At 34.4% G+C, this 17,888-nt stretch overlaps 3 protein-coding genes across 4 annotated transcripts; 2 read left to right on the top strand and 1 right to left on the bottom strand.

Annotated features, from left to right (window-relative positions):
- The first annotated feature begins 66 nt into the window (after positions 1–66).
- Positions 67–5,179, top strand: sumv-1. The gene is made up of 19 exons (NM_065715.5): positions 67–208; positions 265–440; positions 485–577; positions 633–781; positions 831–910; positions 958–1,129; positions 1,177–1,275; positions 1,325–1,416; positions 1,472–1,540; positions 2,068–2,312; positions 2,358–2,410; positions 2,459–2,646; positions 3,035–3,197; positions 3,245–3,455; positions 3,557–3,811; positions 3,890–4,434; positions 4,510–4,673; positions 4,727–4,829; positions 4,907–5,179. Exons 1-19 carry the CDS (start codon positions 68–70, stop codon positions 4,981–4,983), a joined length of 3,075 nt encoding a protein of 1,024 aa, NP_498116.2. The 5' UTR covers position 67; the 3' UTR covers positions 4,984–5,179.
- Positions 5,180–9,614: 4,435 nt separating this feature from the next.
- Positions 9,615–13,663, top strand: cnd-1 (Neurogenic differentiation factor 1). Its single transcript, NM_001392092.1, has 3 exons — positions 9,615–12,403; positions 12,741–12,867; positions 13,262–13,663. Exons 1-3 carry the CDS (start codon positions 12,210–12,212, stop codon positions 13,517–13,519), a joined length of 579 nt encoding a protein of 192 aa, NP_001379767.1. The 5' UTR covers positions 9,615–12,209; the 3' UTR covers positions 13,520–13,663.
- Positions 13,664–14,198: 535 nt separating this feature from the next.
- On the bottom strand, positions 14,199–17,844 carry prx-10. Of its 2 annotated transcripts, NM_001026029.5 has the most exons (11): positions 17,731–17,844; positions 17,263–17,362; positions 17,071–17,210; positions 16,781–17,020; positions 16,372–16,539; positions 16,065–16,321; positions 15,809–16,018; positions 14,977–15,441; positions 14,749–14,856; positions 14,548–14,703; positions 14,200–14,419 (listed from the first exon to the last, which is right to left on the bottom strand). In NM_001026029.5, the coding sequence occupies exons 1-6, from the start codon at positions 17,821–17,823 to the stop codon at positions 16,118–16,120; spliced, it is 945 nt and encodes a 314-aa protein (NP_001021200.2). In that variant the 5' UTR covers positions 17,824–17,844; the 3' UTR covers positions 14,200–14,419; positions 14,548–14,703; positions 14,749–14,856; positions 14,977–15,441; positions 15,809–16,018; positions 16,065–16,117. The 2 variants fall into 2 exon arrangements, with proteins under 2 accessions (NP_001379766.1, NP_001021200.2); NM_001392091.1 differs by lacking the exon at positions 17,731–17,844 and having other exon boundaries at positions 14,199–14,419.
- Between the last annotated feature and the right edge of the window lie 44 nt (positions 17,845–17,888).

Raw genomic sequence — 17,888 nt, 5'->3', positions numbered from 1 at the left:
GAAAATTGTTTTAATTTGTTTTATCTCAACTTTTTGACTCAATTTTCCATTTTTATTTTTAAGCAGCATGAAACAAACAACTCGTCCTCCTGCTCAATATATAGTTGCACCTGGAACACGATTCCGTCTTGTTGCCAATGAATACGACAAAAATAAGTATGGACAATGTAATTATGCTTCGTATCGAACGCTTGTTCGGTGTAAGCAGGTGAGAAAAAATACGAAAATTTGATAGTAAGCTTTTTTTCAAATTTAAAATTTTAGATACGATCAAAAGAAGAACTTGCGAAACATGGCGGCCGTTGTGAAGAGCACGTCGAATTTTCAAAAACGTTAGAAAATAATCATAAGAAAGAAGTGATGCGGTGCCATGCGGAAAATGATTCAAAGATGCAAAGACGTCGTTTTGATCCGTGGATTGCATCAAATGAGTATATTTCGTAAGTAAAGTTTTTTTTTTGAAATTGAAAATAACAATTTCCAGAGACGATGACGACTACCTCCAAGCTGCTCAAACAGTTCCTCAGCGTCTTCCAGATGTGGCAAATGATGATATATTGGATAATAATTCGTTAAGGTATTCTTATTAATTATTTTTCTTGGGAATTAGAAAAATAAATTCGAAATTTCAGATACGCTGAATACTATACTGACAAAGATATATTGAATATCAAGATGGATTTAGTACAAAAGGATATTGACGATTTAATTGAATTTAAAGAATTGGTCACAAGTCAAGCACAAAAAGAGCATGAATTGTTAGGAAATGATGAAGAAGAAGGTAATTCAATTTAATAGGCATTTTCGATGAAATTTATTGCGTTTTTCAGATTATCCAACAGATATGGCCCAGCGAAGAATTTTCAAAGCATCCACAAAATACTCAAGGAATGACTATCTGACATTGACGGTAATGAATTCTGAAAATGTTTCATTATTCTATTGATATTTTTTTAGACAATTGATCCAGTATTCCATCAATGTTGTGTTGGACCAGATATGGATGATTCTTTAGTTATTGTACACACAATGCACTCTATTTTGGATAAAATTGACAATTTTGAACCAATCGACTCTGAAAAGCAATGTAACAAGCCGGCGCTTCATCTTAGCAAATTTTGCTTTGATCGTAAGTTTTAAAAATATTTTTTCGTGGCTTACAAATTCAAAGTCCAGATATTATACTGGATCGTTCTCAAAAAATGTTCGATGTCTGCAATGCATGTGGTCTTACTGCAATTGGAGGAGTTGATCCGAAATGTTCGTTCCATATAAGTGAGTGCCAAATCATTTTGAAAAAATCTGATTTTAAAAAAATTTCCAGAAAGTTCTGCAATAGCTGAAACTACGTCTTGCCCGTGTAATCGGTGTGTCCAACCTGGTGAACATGCTTCCCCGAAAGATGAGAAAAATTCGGTAAATTGTTTTTTTTTCAATTATAGAAAAACATTTTTTAAGTCGTTATTTTTAGATAACCTGCTATTTGAATTCATCCGACGACGACGAGCCTACACTGGGAAACTTGTCAAGAATCGAATCGGTTTGTTTTTCAGACATTTTTGAGTTAAAAGAGAAAAAACCGATCAATTTAGATTTTGATATTCCCAAAATGACCTCAAGCAGCCGATTTTCACTTCTCAAAAATTTCCAAAAAGTTTTGTAGCGAGGTTTTTTTTTCAAAATTTTGAACAAATTCAAATTTTCTGAAATATAAAATTTCACGAGGTTGTCCGTGTCGCAGCAGTTATCAATTTTGGAGAAGGGTTTTTTTGAGCGATTGTGATCATTTTTGCCAAATTTCGGTCTAACTTGTCTAGTTTCAATGATTTTAGGAAACCTATCACCTTTAAGTGTACCTAAATCAACGTATGAACAAGAAATAAACTACCACAAAATGTAACAATAGGTGAAAAGCTTTATTCTATTTGCTGGACCAAAAAAAGTTGGGTTTTTTCTGTTTTCTGCATTTTTTTGCGCTTTTTTTCAAAGGTTTGTGAAATTCGGTTTTTGAGGTGATTTTGAACCTATTTGAGCCGTTTAATATTCTAACATTTAAAAAAGTTACAGATGGTTTCCCCAATGCAACAATTTTCAAATCAATCGAATACATTAACTGCTCCATTACCCCGTCGTTATCAAGGTCCACCGGCTCAAGTACTCCGGCCACCACAAATGGGACCACCTCCAGGAATTAATCAAGTACCATATCAACCAAAAGCTAACAGAACTCCTCCGATGACATCACAGCAGCTCCACGAGCAACAGAAATTAAAAATGCAAGAAGAAGAGATGATGTCTCAAACGTGTGCAAGGTGGGTCTTGATTTTACGATGAATGTACTTTTAGAGAGATAATAGTGATTTCAGAGTTCGACCTATTGATGCAAGTCAGTTTGGTGGAGGAAAGAAGAGTTAGTTTACGATTAAAATTGGAAAATTTCAATTATTTATAATTCCAGAACAACGACTACCACCAAGACGTTCTCCATCATTTGGGACATCTCCAAATTCTTATCAATTCCATCAACAATCACAAAAGAAAATGCCATCGATAATATCGACAGCGTACAATTCGTCACCTGGAAAAATGAATTTTCAAGGATGGAAAAATCAATCTACGAGCTCGGCTACACGGCCTCTTCCACAGGTAATATTATTCAAACAAGCTCCACGTACATTTCAATACGCTCCGCCCCCGAGTCATGGGTCTCGTTAGGTATTTGGCGACAAAACCGAAAAAAAGACGAAAAATGTTGTAATATTGAAACGTGATTCGGAAAAATTTTAATATCTGGATAAAAATTGCACTCTTTTAAAAATGGGAATGACTGTTTTTTTTTGAGAGAAAGGAAAATTTAAAAATTTTTAAGGTTTTCAGTATATCAGAATTTACGTTTTTGGCTCACTTTTATTTTCGAAAAAAACGAAGAATAAATTTTCGGCAAAACATTTAAAAAAAAACCAAAAATCTACAGGCCCTAGTCCCAAATAATAATTTTTTCCAATCTAAAAGTGTCAATTTTATAATTTTCTAGCCTCGTTTCCCAGTTCATGCAGCTCGTTCACAGCAACCGAAGATGATTCCATTAGAACAAACTCAAGATTCAATTGAAGATGATATTGGACCATCACCCATGTTTCAAGGACCAGAACCATCGAGACGCGGTGTTCCATATTATAAAAATGCCTATCGAAGAAGTAAAAAAAAAGTCTAGTTAATAAAATATCTAATCTTGAATTTTCAGCTGAACTTCCATCTCGTCATGCCCAACACTCTCCACTCACTCCATCTACTTCTACATCATCATCTCAGCTATTGGCTCCTCCTAAATCACCACAACCCGGTACATCTTCTCAAACTTTTCGATCTCAAGCATCACGTCTTCCAATAGCACCACATCGTGCTATAGCTGCAGGACTTAATCCAGCCGATGTCGGAACTCGCCCAGCTTATAGGTAATTTTTTCGTGAAATCTAACAATAAACTGAAAACTATCACCGTTAGCTGGAAATTTTTCAAGTTTCTACAATTTCAATTGAAGTTTACATGATTTCAGATCTCAAATGGCTGGCCAAAGACCAGGAATGACGCCGTCAGCGCAACAAGGAAGCCCTCAATTAATTTCTCCGCCAAGACAAGGATCTATGATGCCAGTAGCAATGAATCAGAGCCCTCAAGCTGTTCGGCGACAAACTCCAGTTCCACCTTACCGTCTTATGGGACCCCAAAGAGTTACAACAAGTTATACGGTTGTTCGATCAGGAAGTTCATCGTCTGTAGCTGGTCCATCAAGAAGTTCTGTGGCTTCGGGGTTTGTATTTATAAATTATTCGAAATTCACAAAACCTTCAAAGAATCTGATTTCTTCTGATTTCTGAATTATTTTCAGCTCCCAGCATACTGCATTGGACACAGTTCAGCATGATCCACGTTTGGCAAACATCAATGTACGAACATTTTTGTCAATTGGAAATCGGGATCTTTCAACACTAACTCAAGATGAAATAGATCTCTTGATGGCTGGAAATTCACCGGAAAAGGGAGGCAGAAAGGCCGGTGCTCCCGGTGCAAAAGAATCATCAAAAGCTGCGGGAGGCGCTCAAAAAGGAACTTCTGCAGCTTCAACAAGCGTCCCAGAACCGACGAAAAGTTCAGAATCATCAGTGGATCCGCAATCAGATGTATCATTTTCGAATCCTTCACCAGCTCCAGAAGTTATAGAAAAAGTTGCACCAGCTGCGATGACAATAACTTCCAATAAACGGAAAATCGATGAAACTTTGGCATCTGAATCAACATCTTCGGAGGCTACATTAATACACGATACAACTTCTTCTTCTTCTGCAGAGACAGTGTCTGGAGAGCCTCCAGCAAAGAAATCATCAGATGTTTCAGCACCTGTGCCATCTCCAGAAAAGGAAAAGGAGAAAATAGGTTAGTTATTCTACTTTTCCAAAATCTTTGTAATTTAATAAAGATTGATATTTTAATAATATTCTCAATTCTCAGATCGTCCAAAAACTCCAAAATCATCTACAAAACGGACAACACCAACTCCATCCGGAAGAACACCACGGGCGGCCGCAATTGCAGCGAATCAAGCTATTTCTCATTCAAAACCTAATGTTCCCTCTGCGTCTACATCTTCTTCGGCTGCTTCCACCGATCAAGAGGTAAAATTTGTTTTTATATTGTGAAGTATCATAGGAAAAAAATTATTTTTCAGAATCCGCTAGATTTGCTTGCTGAATTGTCGGTAGCTGCAGCTGCTGAAGAGCAACAACAAGCAATAGGGAGTACGTCGAAAAATGGAGGAAGCACAAAGAAAAGTGAGTGAGAAATTATTTTTTAAACTCATTATAACCAAAGATTAATGTTTAATTTCTCTACTTTTTTCCATTTTCAGCGCAAAGAAAGTCACCTTCTCGTTCATCAATAGGAAAGAAACGAGAAAACAGTGAGGAATATGAGGAGGAACTTTGAAATTTTAATTTTGCTTCAACTTTTCATAATTTTTAATATATTGTTTCACGATTTCGCTATCCTCACCATTATTCTCTTAATGATCTGTTGAATTATCTTATTTTCATATAATTTTCACCTTGTTACCTCCGAAATTATGCATTCTTATTAATGATTTTGTCTCGCCTTACAGTTAATCATAAATAGTTTTATTGTATTCTCCATCTCCCTTCTTATCTAGTAATTCCCCTCATGCAAATCCATTCGACATTTCGGCGCAACCTTCTCCCGCACAAAGAGCTCTTGTGTGTTACGTAACAGGAGGTGTCAATATGAACAGAAGACACCTCAAAGAAAATGATGTGCAGAGTATATCCGGTTACCATTTCTACGGATTATGTTGGCGGCAAAATAAGGGATTAATTAAAGGATGAAGTGTACACTTCCCTTTTTTCGTTTGAAGGATCAAGATGATCCTATCAATTACTAAATAAACAAGAGAACGCCTGGTTAAAGGTGCACGCATTTTTCAGACGTGGTCTTGCAGCGAAAGTTAACATTTATGATTACACTAACTAATTTTTTTGAAAACATTTAATTAAAACGAGACAATTCGTATTAACATTTTTTAGATTTTTAATTTTAGTTTGGCATGTACCTTTAAAGTGATACATGTATGTATGCGGAAATAGGTGCAATATAAATAAAAACCATCCGGATGCATTACAATGGAGTACGTGATACCATCTGCCAGCCACGTGGCATCTGCAAAAATGAATGGTCACCTACTAGTACTACTCAAACTGTTGGGTGGTAAATGAGAAAATAAAGTTATAGAGAATGGAGTATCTGATAATTTCTTTTTTCTGGAACTTTGTGCTCTTAATTTTTTTGAAGAAATCTACCGAAGCTGGCTTAAAATTTCTGTTTTTCTGGGCTAACGATTCCTGTATCTATTGCATAGCAAACCATCTTGGGACATCTTGACACAACGTGTTCAACACAATTTTCTAAGAAACCTATTCGAACCCCACACTCGAAGATTCACTTCCAACTCTTTTGCTCACTTTTTTGTTCGTATAATTTACAATGATCCGTCTGTTCGTTTCCCGCATAATAAAACTGTGTCGGCTTCTCAGAAAATCTCAACGTTTACAACCACCCGACACTTCTTCTTATCCCGCGCCGTCACTAGATCGCCCTTTTTGTAATGCAAATATCACACATTGACCATGCGGGAAGATATTAAGAGGATTGCCCACTGTTTCTTATTGTTTAGAGGATTAACTTGTTGCGATGAGCTTTTTTGGCGGGTGTTATAAATATAGTAGTACTGTAGAGCGAATTTGCATATCAAAACAGTTTTGGAAATCTTTTAAGATGCCAGTTATGCTTTTAGGAGTTTGGGTTTATTATCCAGTTTGGGAAGGCCGCGGTTTTAGCTTGAAATACGGTACCAGGCCTCGGAGTGGCCAAAAAGTTTCAGCCGAAAAGGGGCCTTCAAGATCTATCGTAGTTCCCCATGTCGCAATTTTCAGAGAATCGCAAAAAATTGCGAAAAAAAAGACAGAAAGTATGAAGCTACAGTACTCCTCAAAGGAAGCTTTAAGAGGAACTTTTCAGCTACCGTACCCAGAAATTTTTTTAATATTAAAAGGAACCCAGTTTTAAATTTATCAAAACCAACTCAAATACAAAGAGAAATTTGCAAGGTGGTACAGTAATTGAAAAGTGGACATATTTTGAAATATATAGCGTATACGCATATTCGAACAAAATCCATAATGGCATAATCATACGGTTGGCGAGAAGTATGTTTTTAAACATGTTTTTGCTTTAAAAATTTTTTCCCTCAACACTTCCCTAACAGAAAAATAAAAATATTATTGTAAATCCACTAATCCCATTCCATATTGTCGCCTCTTGATTAACAAAATACAAACACTCGAAAGACTGGGGATGGGGTGAAAGCTTCCCGCAGAGAGAAAGAGCACTAGGTGTCTTCTCCTTTTTCGGGAGAGCCGGCATATGTCTTTTGATGACAAACAAAATGAGTGCCAATCAGATTAGGAAGCGATAGAAATTGAATAGAAGAGGAGAAGTCAATCATCATTCCGTCTCCCTAATATCTACAGTAATACCATCTGTTAAGAGCTGCTTGTATTCCATGTACTCTTTTAGTGGTGCATGCACTGTTGCTCAAAACAAAAAGAGAAAGGAGATAGAACTTGGAAGAAATAATTGAGTTTATATCGAAATTTGATATTTTTTAACATAAAAATACCAAATAAATGTGCTCTTTCTTTCCCTACTGGTGTTTTGCATTTAACTAGAGGCTCCTCTTTTGATTGACCCTTTCCAATATGTCATTTTGCATTGAATTGGTAGATAAAGATGAGAAGTTGTAAACAAGTACTAATTGTAACAATAAGAATAATAACAATAGTTATTTACTACTTTCAAGTTTACTAACATGGGATCTCAAAACTTTTGTAGTACCACCAAAAAGTTACAATTATTCAGTTTTCAAATATTATAATTTCTTGAACTCTACCAAAAATATATTTACTTCTCCTCGGGTATTATATTTCAATGATGTTTCTATTGTTTGTATTTAAATTTAAATTCAAAAAGTTATTTCTGTGTATTTCGCAAAAAATTGAAGAAAACCCGGAATTTGGCAATTTACCAAATTTTAACTGAAATTGTAAATTTTGAAAGTCTGGAAAGTATTAGAATATTTCATACATACAATCATTTTGGCACTACCTAAACAGTTTTATAACAATTTAAAATCGTAGGTGACTCCATCAATTTTGTTCAAAAGCTTTTCCTTCGACAAGACCATACATAATTATGGCCGCCCTGTGCGACTTTGAAAAAGAAACAAAAATTTGCATATTTGATGCTTTGATTTTGTTCCGCGTCTGCATTCAAGGTGATTGATTTTTATGGAAACACAGAGCAGATGGTCACACTTTTTGAAAAAATATTCGATTGGTGTGAAATAAGTTTGATTTCCGTTATTGCAAGATGACGAGAATTGATAAACTACGAGATTTTGCGCTTTTTTCGTCTAAAAATACTTTACATTTTAAAGACAAAAGAGGTATGGACTTTTAAAGTATACTGTAAAAACATTTTTGAAAACTGAACGCAATGAGGAGTTGGGGAATACAGTACTCCATAAAGGCACACACTTCCATTAAAAATAAATCATGTCAAGACCGGAAATCGTATTTCGAGCATCTTACAATTTTAATTCGAGATGGTTTTCTTTTCAATTGCTATGTTTTCCCCAGAATTTTCTCTATTTTTTGGTTTGTTTTCTTTTTGTTTTTCCATTATCTCCTATTGGGTCGAACATAAATAAATCTTCATCTCGCTTGGTTCCATCCCTCCGTGTATTTCACCCATTTTCTCTCCACTATGCTTCAACTGTCAAATCGTTTTGATTTCCTTCCCGTCGTCACCCACCATTTTTCGTTGAGCACGGTGGTTGTGGTGGCGGCTCTTTTTTGGTCACAGCTCGAATGAGTGATGAGCATTAGCAAGGTTTCGGTATGAAGAAAAGGGGAAAATGGAAACAGACGGAACGTGATTAAGACTTAGGTTACGGTATTTAGAGAATAGGGTGATCAACCGGAAAATTATGAATGGTTTTTTTAGGTTAGGCCAGAGCAAAGAATAACAAACAAATAAAATAAACTAGAGAGAGCATAAACTTCCAAATAAAAATACAATTAAAGAAAGACCGTTAAACCTGCATAAGTTTCTCCATTTTATTAAACCAAGACTCTCATGAGAATTCAAAAAATAAACCATCTCCACTTGACACGTTGACAACTAGTCTCCATCTGCTTGTTAATTCCTTAAATCAGAACAAAAAAGAAACAATAAAGATTACATAACTTCCTGTTACCCATTCTCTTGTTACAATTTCCCTTCTCAAATGGGCTAATCCTCAACAAGTACTCTCACTCACTTGAGCTCATCTCATGCTCATTTAACGGTCAACAGCTATGACACGTGGCTCTAGTAATACTTGAAAGTTTTCGCGCATACTTGTAGTGATACACTGTATCCATCCGGTCTGTATTTATTCAGAAGTCATGAAGAGGGCGATGAACACCTGCTGGGAAGAGACAAATATAGGATATCTGTCAATAAAAAAGATATATGGTAACAGGTACATGTGTATTTAATGATTATTACATGCGCGATATATGTGAATGTTTGCGCATTTGGTTGCAATAATATTTGGTTTATTTGACATATTATCACAAAATTGGGAAAAGTTCAGGAGAGGAAACACTTCACAAAAAATTATTCGGAATACCCTTATTTGAAAGGTTTTGCTTGGACAATTCGTCAAAAATTAAACTATGGCAATGTGCAAAAAAAATAATTTGGAATTTTTCCAAAACTATTGGTAGATCTAGAAAAAATCCTCTTTAACGATATTCCTTCATTAATTAATTGAAAAGTTTTTAATAAGTTGAAAAATGTTGAAAATATTTTTTACTATATCTTTCTATATACCCAATTATTGTACCAAATCATCACCTAGGCACCAACCATATTGTTATTCATTAATAACCGCACCGCTTGCTCTCTTCCTCCCACCGATCGGTCTTGAAAGATTAATTACAGACTTGCATCATCATACAAATATACCGCCCGTACTCCTGAAAACGTTCAACATACGGTGCCAAATCCGTTTAGAAATGTGTGACAGTGACAAGGAATTGGTCTAATTAGGTGTGATGCAATGCGGTAACCAAACTGTCAAAGGATGGAATTCAACTAGGGGATTTATGAGTCAAGAGGTGTGAAATTTTGGTATTTGGTTTCTAGCAGAACAAAAGGTATATGAACTCAAATGAGGAAATGTGATAATCAAATTGTGAAATTATTGGTTTTAGAATATCCATGAAACTTAATTTTTCAGTGTCAAAAGAAATAATCTCGAGCCTTTTCAAATTGCTCGAAAAGTGGATTTTTGGACGCTTTCGATAATTTTCAGAGATTCTAGATTCCACGGGGAAAAATCTGCACAAGTACTTGCCTATCTTCCTTCCATTCCGGGCCACTATTTAAGTGTTCTTTCTGTGTTTTTTCCTAGTCTCTTCAAAAGATGAATGACCAACTGTTGGTGGCAGCTGGCTAGATAGCACATGAGTATAGGAGACTAAGACATTTGAAGGACTTGAATTAATTATTGCCAATTTAGGTTAGCTTGAGGATGGACTGAGGCCATTACCGGAAGAAGGGTGTTATTAGAAAAAAATAGAGGAAAGAAAAGAAAACAGTTATGATTTAAATGGAAAGTTAATTGGCATTAAGTGAGATTCTCATTAACTCATTATTTGCGCGAAAGTGGTACATTTCTCTTGAACTAAAACAAACAAACTGAAATGTATTCAGTAAATTTTTTCGCTGAAGTTTTTTCCAAAACTAGTCTTGGTTTTAGGATGTTTTTTTGTAAGATTAGGTTTTTATTATATTATTTTTTGATAAAATATGTTAACTTTATAACCAACCTTTTCATGTTTTAAAACAAAAAGTGACTAATAAAGTGCTCTAAAAGGCTTACTGAATGCTTACCAACTAATAACAGAATCTGCAGATTAGTGAAGTCTCAAAAACATGCAATGAAGAAAAAAACTTGTTTTTCAAAACCATCGTTTTTGTGAAAAGACCTTATCAACTTCCAATCAGTTCCCGCGTCAACAAATATCTGTGATCTATCTAGAACATTTCTCAGAACATCCCGTGCACTTATCTTGAAGAGTATGTCAGTTACAGAATTGTGTGACCCTTATAAAACCTTTCTTGGTAATTAGATGATATCTGCATTTACTGATGCACATCATTGCATAATTGGAGAAATATGACATAACAACTTTTACTGGATGTATACTACTCTATTTCGATAACGGTCGTATCGATAGATCCTATAGAACAAAAATTCAGACTATATGTTTTCACTCTTGGACCTTCACTCTCGGAATCGAAAAAACGATGATATTTGAATTTGAAAGAATAAGACAATCTATGATCTCAATTTTCAAATCAGAATTTGATTTTCAGAATTTTTTGTGGAATATTTCATATTGATGTATTGTTTATATTGACCCCTGGCAAAAGTCTCACAGTACAATGAGATCCCAGAAGAACACTTGGATTATGTTCAGGAAGGAAGAAAATATTACAGTTGACACCTCTGGTATGTAGGATTACAGAGATTTTCATTGTTTCATGAAACTTTGACACCTGCTCATTGACATTTGTGATTTGTAAAAGGTCAAATATTTTGAACTGACAAGTTTCTAGTAATGGGCACTCTACACCTTTGTTAGGCGGGAATTAATGGCAATTCCAGAAATTCACGGCAATTTTCAAATCTATTTATATTTCGAAATTTAAAATTACAAATTGCAATTGCGTGCATATCTGACATGCTCTCCGGATCTAACAGAAGATCAACGAATGAGATAGTGCTACTGTTTTAGGCAAATAACATGTTAATCGGTGACACGCATGTGTTTTGGTTGAGATAAAATCATACTGTAATTAATATGGAGTAGTTGAACTACCGTGGACGATTTCTAGCATGTTTCAAGATTTTTAAAATTACAAGCACGAGCGTTTTTGTTAACTGGATCGTTTTCAGAACAAATTTTTTATCTATTGGAAGGGATTTATTGAAATGTGGAACACCATTCCACACATGTTATAAAGCTTCGTATTTTAATATTTATAGTCAATAGTGTCGATCATGTTACAAGTTTGGCACATACATTCAAAAATATTAACTTTTTGGAATGCAGTTTTTTAGTTGGAACATAATTAAGAGTCCTTTGCCTTGTTGGTATACTTAGAACATTTTGATATTTTGTTTTCTAAAAAGTAGATAAAGTAGAGCTAAAAGTTTTTTTTAAAAGTATTTTTCTATGCAAGGTTCCTATTTTAAGCAAGTTTTCTAAAATCTGATTGTAAGACACATCAACATTAAACTTTTTCGAAAGTTTCATCTGTAAATTTATCTTTTTAGAACTTTTTAATGCTATCATTGGAAACCATTCCATCCTTCCCAACGAACATCCCGCCCCTTTTGTACACCACGGGCTCTCTGTTCACCCAGCTCCACCAGCCCCGCCCCTCCTTCTGTGAACCATCCACCAGATCAGTAGCTCATTCTCTTTCACTATACACTTCCCTGTCATCCAGTTATATTTTCTACAATGCGTCCTACTGATACTTCAAACTTTGCTCCAGCCGAAATTTCAAAGCGAAAAGTTCGACGAGTGAAAGCAAATGGAAGAGAAAGAGCAAGAATGCATGGTTTGAATAATGCATTGGATATGCTCAGAGAGTATATTCCAATTACTACTCAACATCAGAAACTTAGCAAAATTGAGACTTTGAGACTCGCAAGGTAAGATTTTTTGTTATTTGGCGCTTTCTTCTAATTTTTCTAAAGTGTTTCTAATTAACTGAAACTTCGCTTTAAAAGTTTAGATTTTTTAAATACATTTTTTCCAAAACGAGGTAATAACTTTTTTTTCAATTTTCATAATTAATTCCGTGATTTATATAATTTCCAAGCCGTCTTGAATAGAATAGAATATAGAAAGACTCTTCTTAATTACCAGCTCGCTGTCATTAAGTTTTATGATTCTCCCCCGTTCCAAATAAGAATTTTAACGATTTAACTATGAACATAGTCATCATTAAACCCATAAAATATTTCCAAATTAATTCAAATATTTCAGGAATTACATTGATGCTCTTCAAAGAATGTTGCAAACAAACGAACAACCAACTCCACTTGAATATGCTCACACACTTGCCAATGGATTGTCACAGACTACCACGAATATGTTGGCTAACTTGTTGCAGGTAAGGTTTTGAGAGCATTTCATTAAATAACTTGGTATTGTCTTATAACTGAAGTTAGAAGTCATAAGATAGTTTTTCGCTAGCGAAATTAACTAGTTGTTGAATTTTCGGAGTCCTCCAGAAGTTTCAAATACAGTTAATTTAAACATAGTCAAAATATTAAACTCATAGGAAATGTTTAGTACTGTAGTTTGCCTATCTTCTTGTTAGCTGATTTACAAAACAAGTGTCGAGACCGCGTGCTGTATTTTTAAATGAGAAATAATTTTTTCGAATAGATGAATCTAAAAGATTTGGGCTTTGTATAACCCATTTTTTCTTACACATTTACCATATTTTGTTAGAGTAAAAACAATTTACTACCCAAAATCTCCATATCCCCTCTCTTTTCCAGGTCCAACCTCGTCAACTCCTTCCACCATCACAATTCGACATCTTCTCTGATCCATCCCATCATCAACTTCATCCATCTCATCCACCACCACATTCATCCTTCTCATCATCATCACCATCATCTTCATGTTCTCCACCTCAATATTATTATTCTCCAACTCAACCATCAGCTGCTCCACTTCAAGGATCATGTGATCCACAATATCAACAAATGTATCATCAACATTCCCATCAGAATACTTTTAATTATTCACCATAAGTTTCGGTTTTTTTTCAAATATTTGTTGAGAGTCTCTTTCTTTGATTTCTGATTTGTTTGGTTACGGGTCTGTTATTTAATTTTATTTTTGTCACTACATTTATACATCCAGTTGAACTGAAAAATAAATTATTTTAAAGTATTGACCAGTAATTTTCCATTTTTGTTTCTCTTTCATTTTAAAATATGACTGCTAGAATGCTAGAAATATAAAGAAAAAATATAGAATGAACAGAAACAAAATGCTAGAAGTACGGTAGGTTACGGTACGATCGCGGCGAGATATCGAGTACGTGATCGGAATGTGTGTTGTCCGCAACGTTTTTTTTTATAGTCATGTAATAAAATATTTTTCTCAATTTTTTCACAACGTTTTTCCTTTTCCCGAGTCTTCAACGTTCACATGATCAAGATTTTCTGTCCAATTAAGATCGAAACAAAGAATGAAAAAAAGTTCCATAACTGAAGAGCCACTTAATGTTTACGGGGGGGAGTCCTCCTGGGAATCCGTGCTGCTCTGAGAGCATAATAATAATTATAATTATAATTTACACTCCTAAAACAAACACCAAAAATAGTGTGGGGAGAAGCAAAGAAGAAGATAATTGCGGGTGTAATTATATCATCACTATTGACAGATACAGCCAATGAATATTCGAAGATGTTTAAAATGCGTGGAAAACATTAATAATTTACTTAACCTAAATATGAATAGACGAAATGAAAAATCAACAATATCCTCTAAGTAAAAAGTAAAATCAACAACGAAAAATAACTGAACAATTCAAACATCCGTAAATTTAAATATCACAAGAATCCGATAGTTCGACGAATCTCTTCTAGATTTTTTTCTGCAATTTCTCGAGCCTTTTCACCATTTTCAGTTAGCACTTTGTCAACCTGAAAGGTGGATAAATTAAGAATGAAAAGCTCTGCAAAAATCAAAAATTTGACAACACAGATGGCCGCAATTTTAGTTTAACTGGGGAATGATTTGAAGAGAAGCCAAAAAACGAATAAAATTATACCTCTCCAGTATTTTGTAATTCTTCAAATTTTTGTCGAATTGGAGCTAGTCGTTTATCAACTGCTTCAGCCAAATTCATTTTCAAATCTAAAGTTGTCCAATTTGAGAAGTCGATCTCTGATGTTTGAGTTTTGGTGACTGCCGAATAGAGATCAAGCTGGAAATTGGAAAATTAGGTTCTGAAATTAATTAGAGGACATACCAAATTGGAAACAGCTAACCGGTTTTCCTTATCATATGTCACTTTTCCAGCATTGTCACTTTGTGCTTTTTGACATTTCTCGATAATTGTGGAACGGCTGTCTGTGATCTGAAAAGGGTACTGTAGATGAAACTTGCTATAGTTTAGATTCTTGATTCAAAGTGTCAATTTCTTAAATGCTGTTCCAAAAAATATGTTTTTGTTCAGTAAGAAATGTGAAATTATTACCTCAATACGACTCCTCGGTCCTCCTGATGATTTGCTCATTTTCTTTTCAGGTTCTCTTAATGATCGAATTCTTGCATGAGATTCTCGTGTTAACTGCTTTGGAATCGGAAAGATTTCAGTCTCATAAGTTTTATTAAATGCGTAAGCAAGTCCTCCAAGAAGATTTAAATGTTGACTTTGATCTTCTCCAACTGGAACTGTTGTGGCTTTAAATGTAAGAACATCAGCTGCTTGAAGGAGAGGATACGTAAGGAGTCCAACTGGAATATCACCTTTTTTGAATCTTTCTTTTTTTTCTTTATATTGGGGAAGTCTTGCAAGTTTTGAAGTTGTTTGAAGTGAACCAAGAATCCATGAAATTTGGGCAATTTGAGGAACATCTGATTGTCGGAAAAGGAGAGTTCGGTTTGGATCAACACCACATGCAATAAGACTTGCTGTCATTTGGTGAGTGTTTTGGCGGAGCTGTAAACATTTTTTTATTAATTTTCTAAACATTTGTTTTTAGATTTTCCAAAAAGAAAAAAAAAGTTTAAATATATTGTTTTTTGTTCAATTTTTTCGATTTTCCGTAAAATTGAAAAATCAAAAATTTCGATTTTTAAAAAATAAATAAAAATATTTTATTTATAGTTTTGAAAAATAATTTTTCAATAGAAAAAAAACATTATTTTTTTCGATACTAAATTGTTACTTTTTCTATTTAAATAATCTAAAAATCTAAAATTTCCGTTTTCCAATGATTCTATACATATTTTTCTTCGATTTCCCGGAAAATCAAACATTTTTGTTCCGAAAAAAAAACGAAAAAATTGATAAATTTCTCCCCAACCTCATTTGCTGGAAGTGGTCCAAGTGAAATAGCGTGTTGATCAACTACAGATAACATCATAAGAATATTCTTATCTACAGAATTCTGAAGTTCAGTCCATGGCTCAATAGATCCAAAGAAATTGCCGAGATGTGGAATTCCAGTTGGTTGTATTCCAGTGAAATATATTGTTGGATGAGTTGAAGTGGAAAGTAAACGGAGATTATTTGGCTGAAAATCATAATTTCTCATTTTCTTCAAATTTGTTACAAAATACCTTAAACCCGTAATTCAAGAGATGCGAAGTGAATTTTCCAGAAAATATCATTATTACAAATTAAGTAAAGGCGTGACGTCACGAGGTTGAAATTCCAATCGACACTGTGGGCAACGAGCAGATGAAGTTGAAGCGGATGACGTGGCAGCTACTGCGTGCTCCTGAATACACGTCCAACAGAATAAATGTCCACAGAAAAGAGCAGATGGATTCTTGTTTTCAAGACAAATTGAACACTGGAATGTTGGATGAAATAGCTGAAAGAAATTGTTATTTCAAAATTATTATATGCTCGTGAAAAACTCACCGAATTCTCGTCTAGATTCCTATCCGATCCTCCGTTGTTTTCTTTTTTCTCCTTTTTCAATTTATTATTGAATTTCTCCTGTTCTAGAAATGAATATAATGATATTCCAATACTAACTGCCAATTGAATTAATGTTATATAACCAAGGAATCGATAAACTTTCAGCGCCTGAAAACTTTAAATATTGAAAAGCTTAATGTTTTTGTGGCAAAAATACGGTACCCGGTCTCGACACGACAAATTTTTTGTTAAATTTAAAAATGTGTGCGCCTTTAAAGACTACTGTAATAATTCGCGTCTGGGTAATGAAACCCAATAAAATTTTGAAAATCTATCTAGATTGGGAGTACGGTAGCTGGAAAGTCTCACTCGTGCCGGGACCCAAAATGAGACTATCCACTTAACGTACAGGAATATCCGAATGAGCACTGGCTGATAAAAATCGAATTCCAGTGAATCTTCTGGCGATGCTATAATATGCTCCAGTTATATAGAAAAGAGCAATATGAGCACGTTGAAGTTGTGGAAAAAGTTTAGTTCTCAACCAGAAAAACACGTCAAGAAATGATTGACGAGCTTTTTGATTTTTTCGAATCGGAATTCCAAGAAATGATTCAGTTGATGGATGTGTAAGTGTTGATTCTGCTTTCTGTAAACTTATTTTCACAAATATTTTCAAAAAGAAACTATGAAAATCACCTGAATCAAATAATTTGAAATTAATGGAAATGCTGAATGAAGAAGAACAAAAGAAATCCGTGATGGAATCGATGGAACTGTTCGTTCAAGACCGTTTGATTCAAATAAATGAACGTATTCCTCGCCAAGAGTTTGATTTCCTGAACGAAAATGGGATTTCTTGATTTATGATTGAAATATTAATATTCTGACCTAATACAACTGTGCTCGTATAATAAAGAGTCGATGCGATGGATTTTAAATACGGAAACCACCGAATCCACGTACGTTGGCCCAGAAGCTCTTTGCTGACCTAGAAATTTAAGAAATTCAAATAACTAATTTTTTATCACAAAAACAGTTTGGCAATTTGACTTATTCCTGTTGTGTAATTGGATTATTCTCGTCGCGACAAATTTTCTGTTAAATTCTAAAATGTGTGCGCTTTTAAATAGTACTGTAGTTTCTTAAATTTTCAACCGATTGTTGTTACTTAAAGTTATTTTCTAAATGTCATGTGTTTGTGGAAAAATCTGTGAAAATTCCGCAAAAAGAGATTGTGAATTACTGTAATCTTTGAATTTAAAGGCGCACGCCCTTTTACATTTAACAAAATTTTGTCGTGTCGAGACCAGGCACCGTAATTTTCAAAAAAAAAATCTAATCTAATTTTTTAATTACCCTGCTCAATCTTTCTGTAATATCTTCAATATACTCTTCATCTCTTCGCTGAGATCTCACAATTTCCCCAATTTCAGCCACATATGTGTTCATTCTTCTGATATTTTCAACCGGCTGAAATCCGAATATTTTAGACAGTCAAATTAAAGAAAGTAAAA

The sequence above is a fragment of the Caenorhabditis elegans genome, chromosome III, assembly GCF_000002985.6.
Source record: "Caenorhabditis elegans chromosome III".
Lineage (NCBI taxonomy): Eukaryota > Metazoa > Nematoda > Chromadorea > Rhabditida > Rhabditidae > Caenorhabditis > Caenorhabditis elegans.
This window is presented reverse-complemented; position numbering and strand designations above follow the sequence as displayed.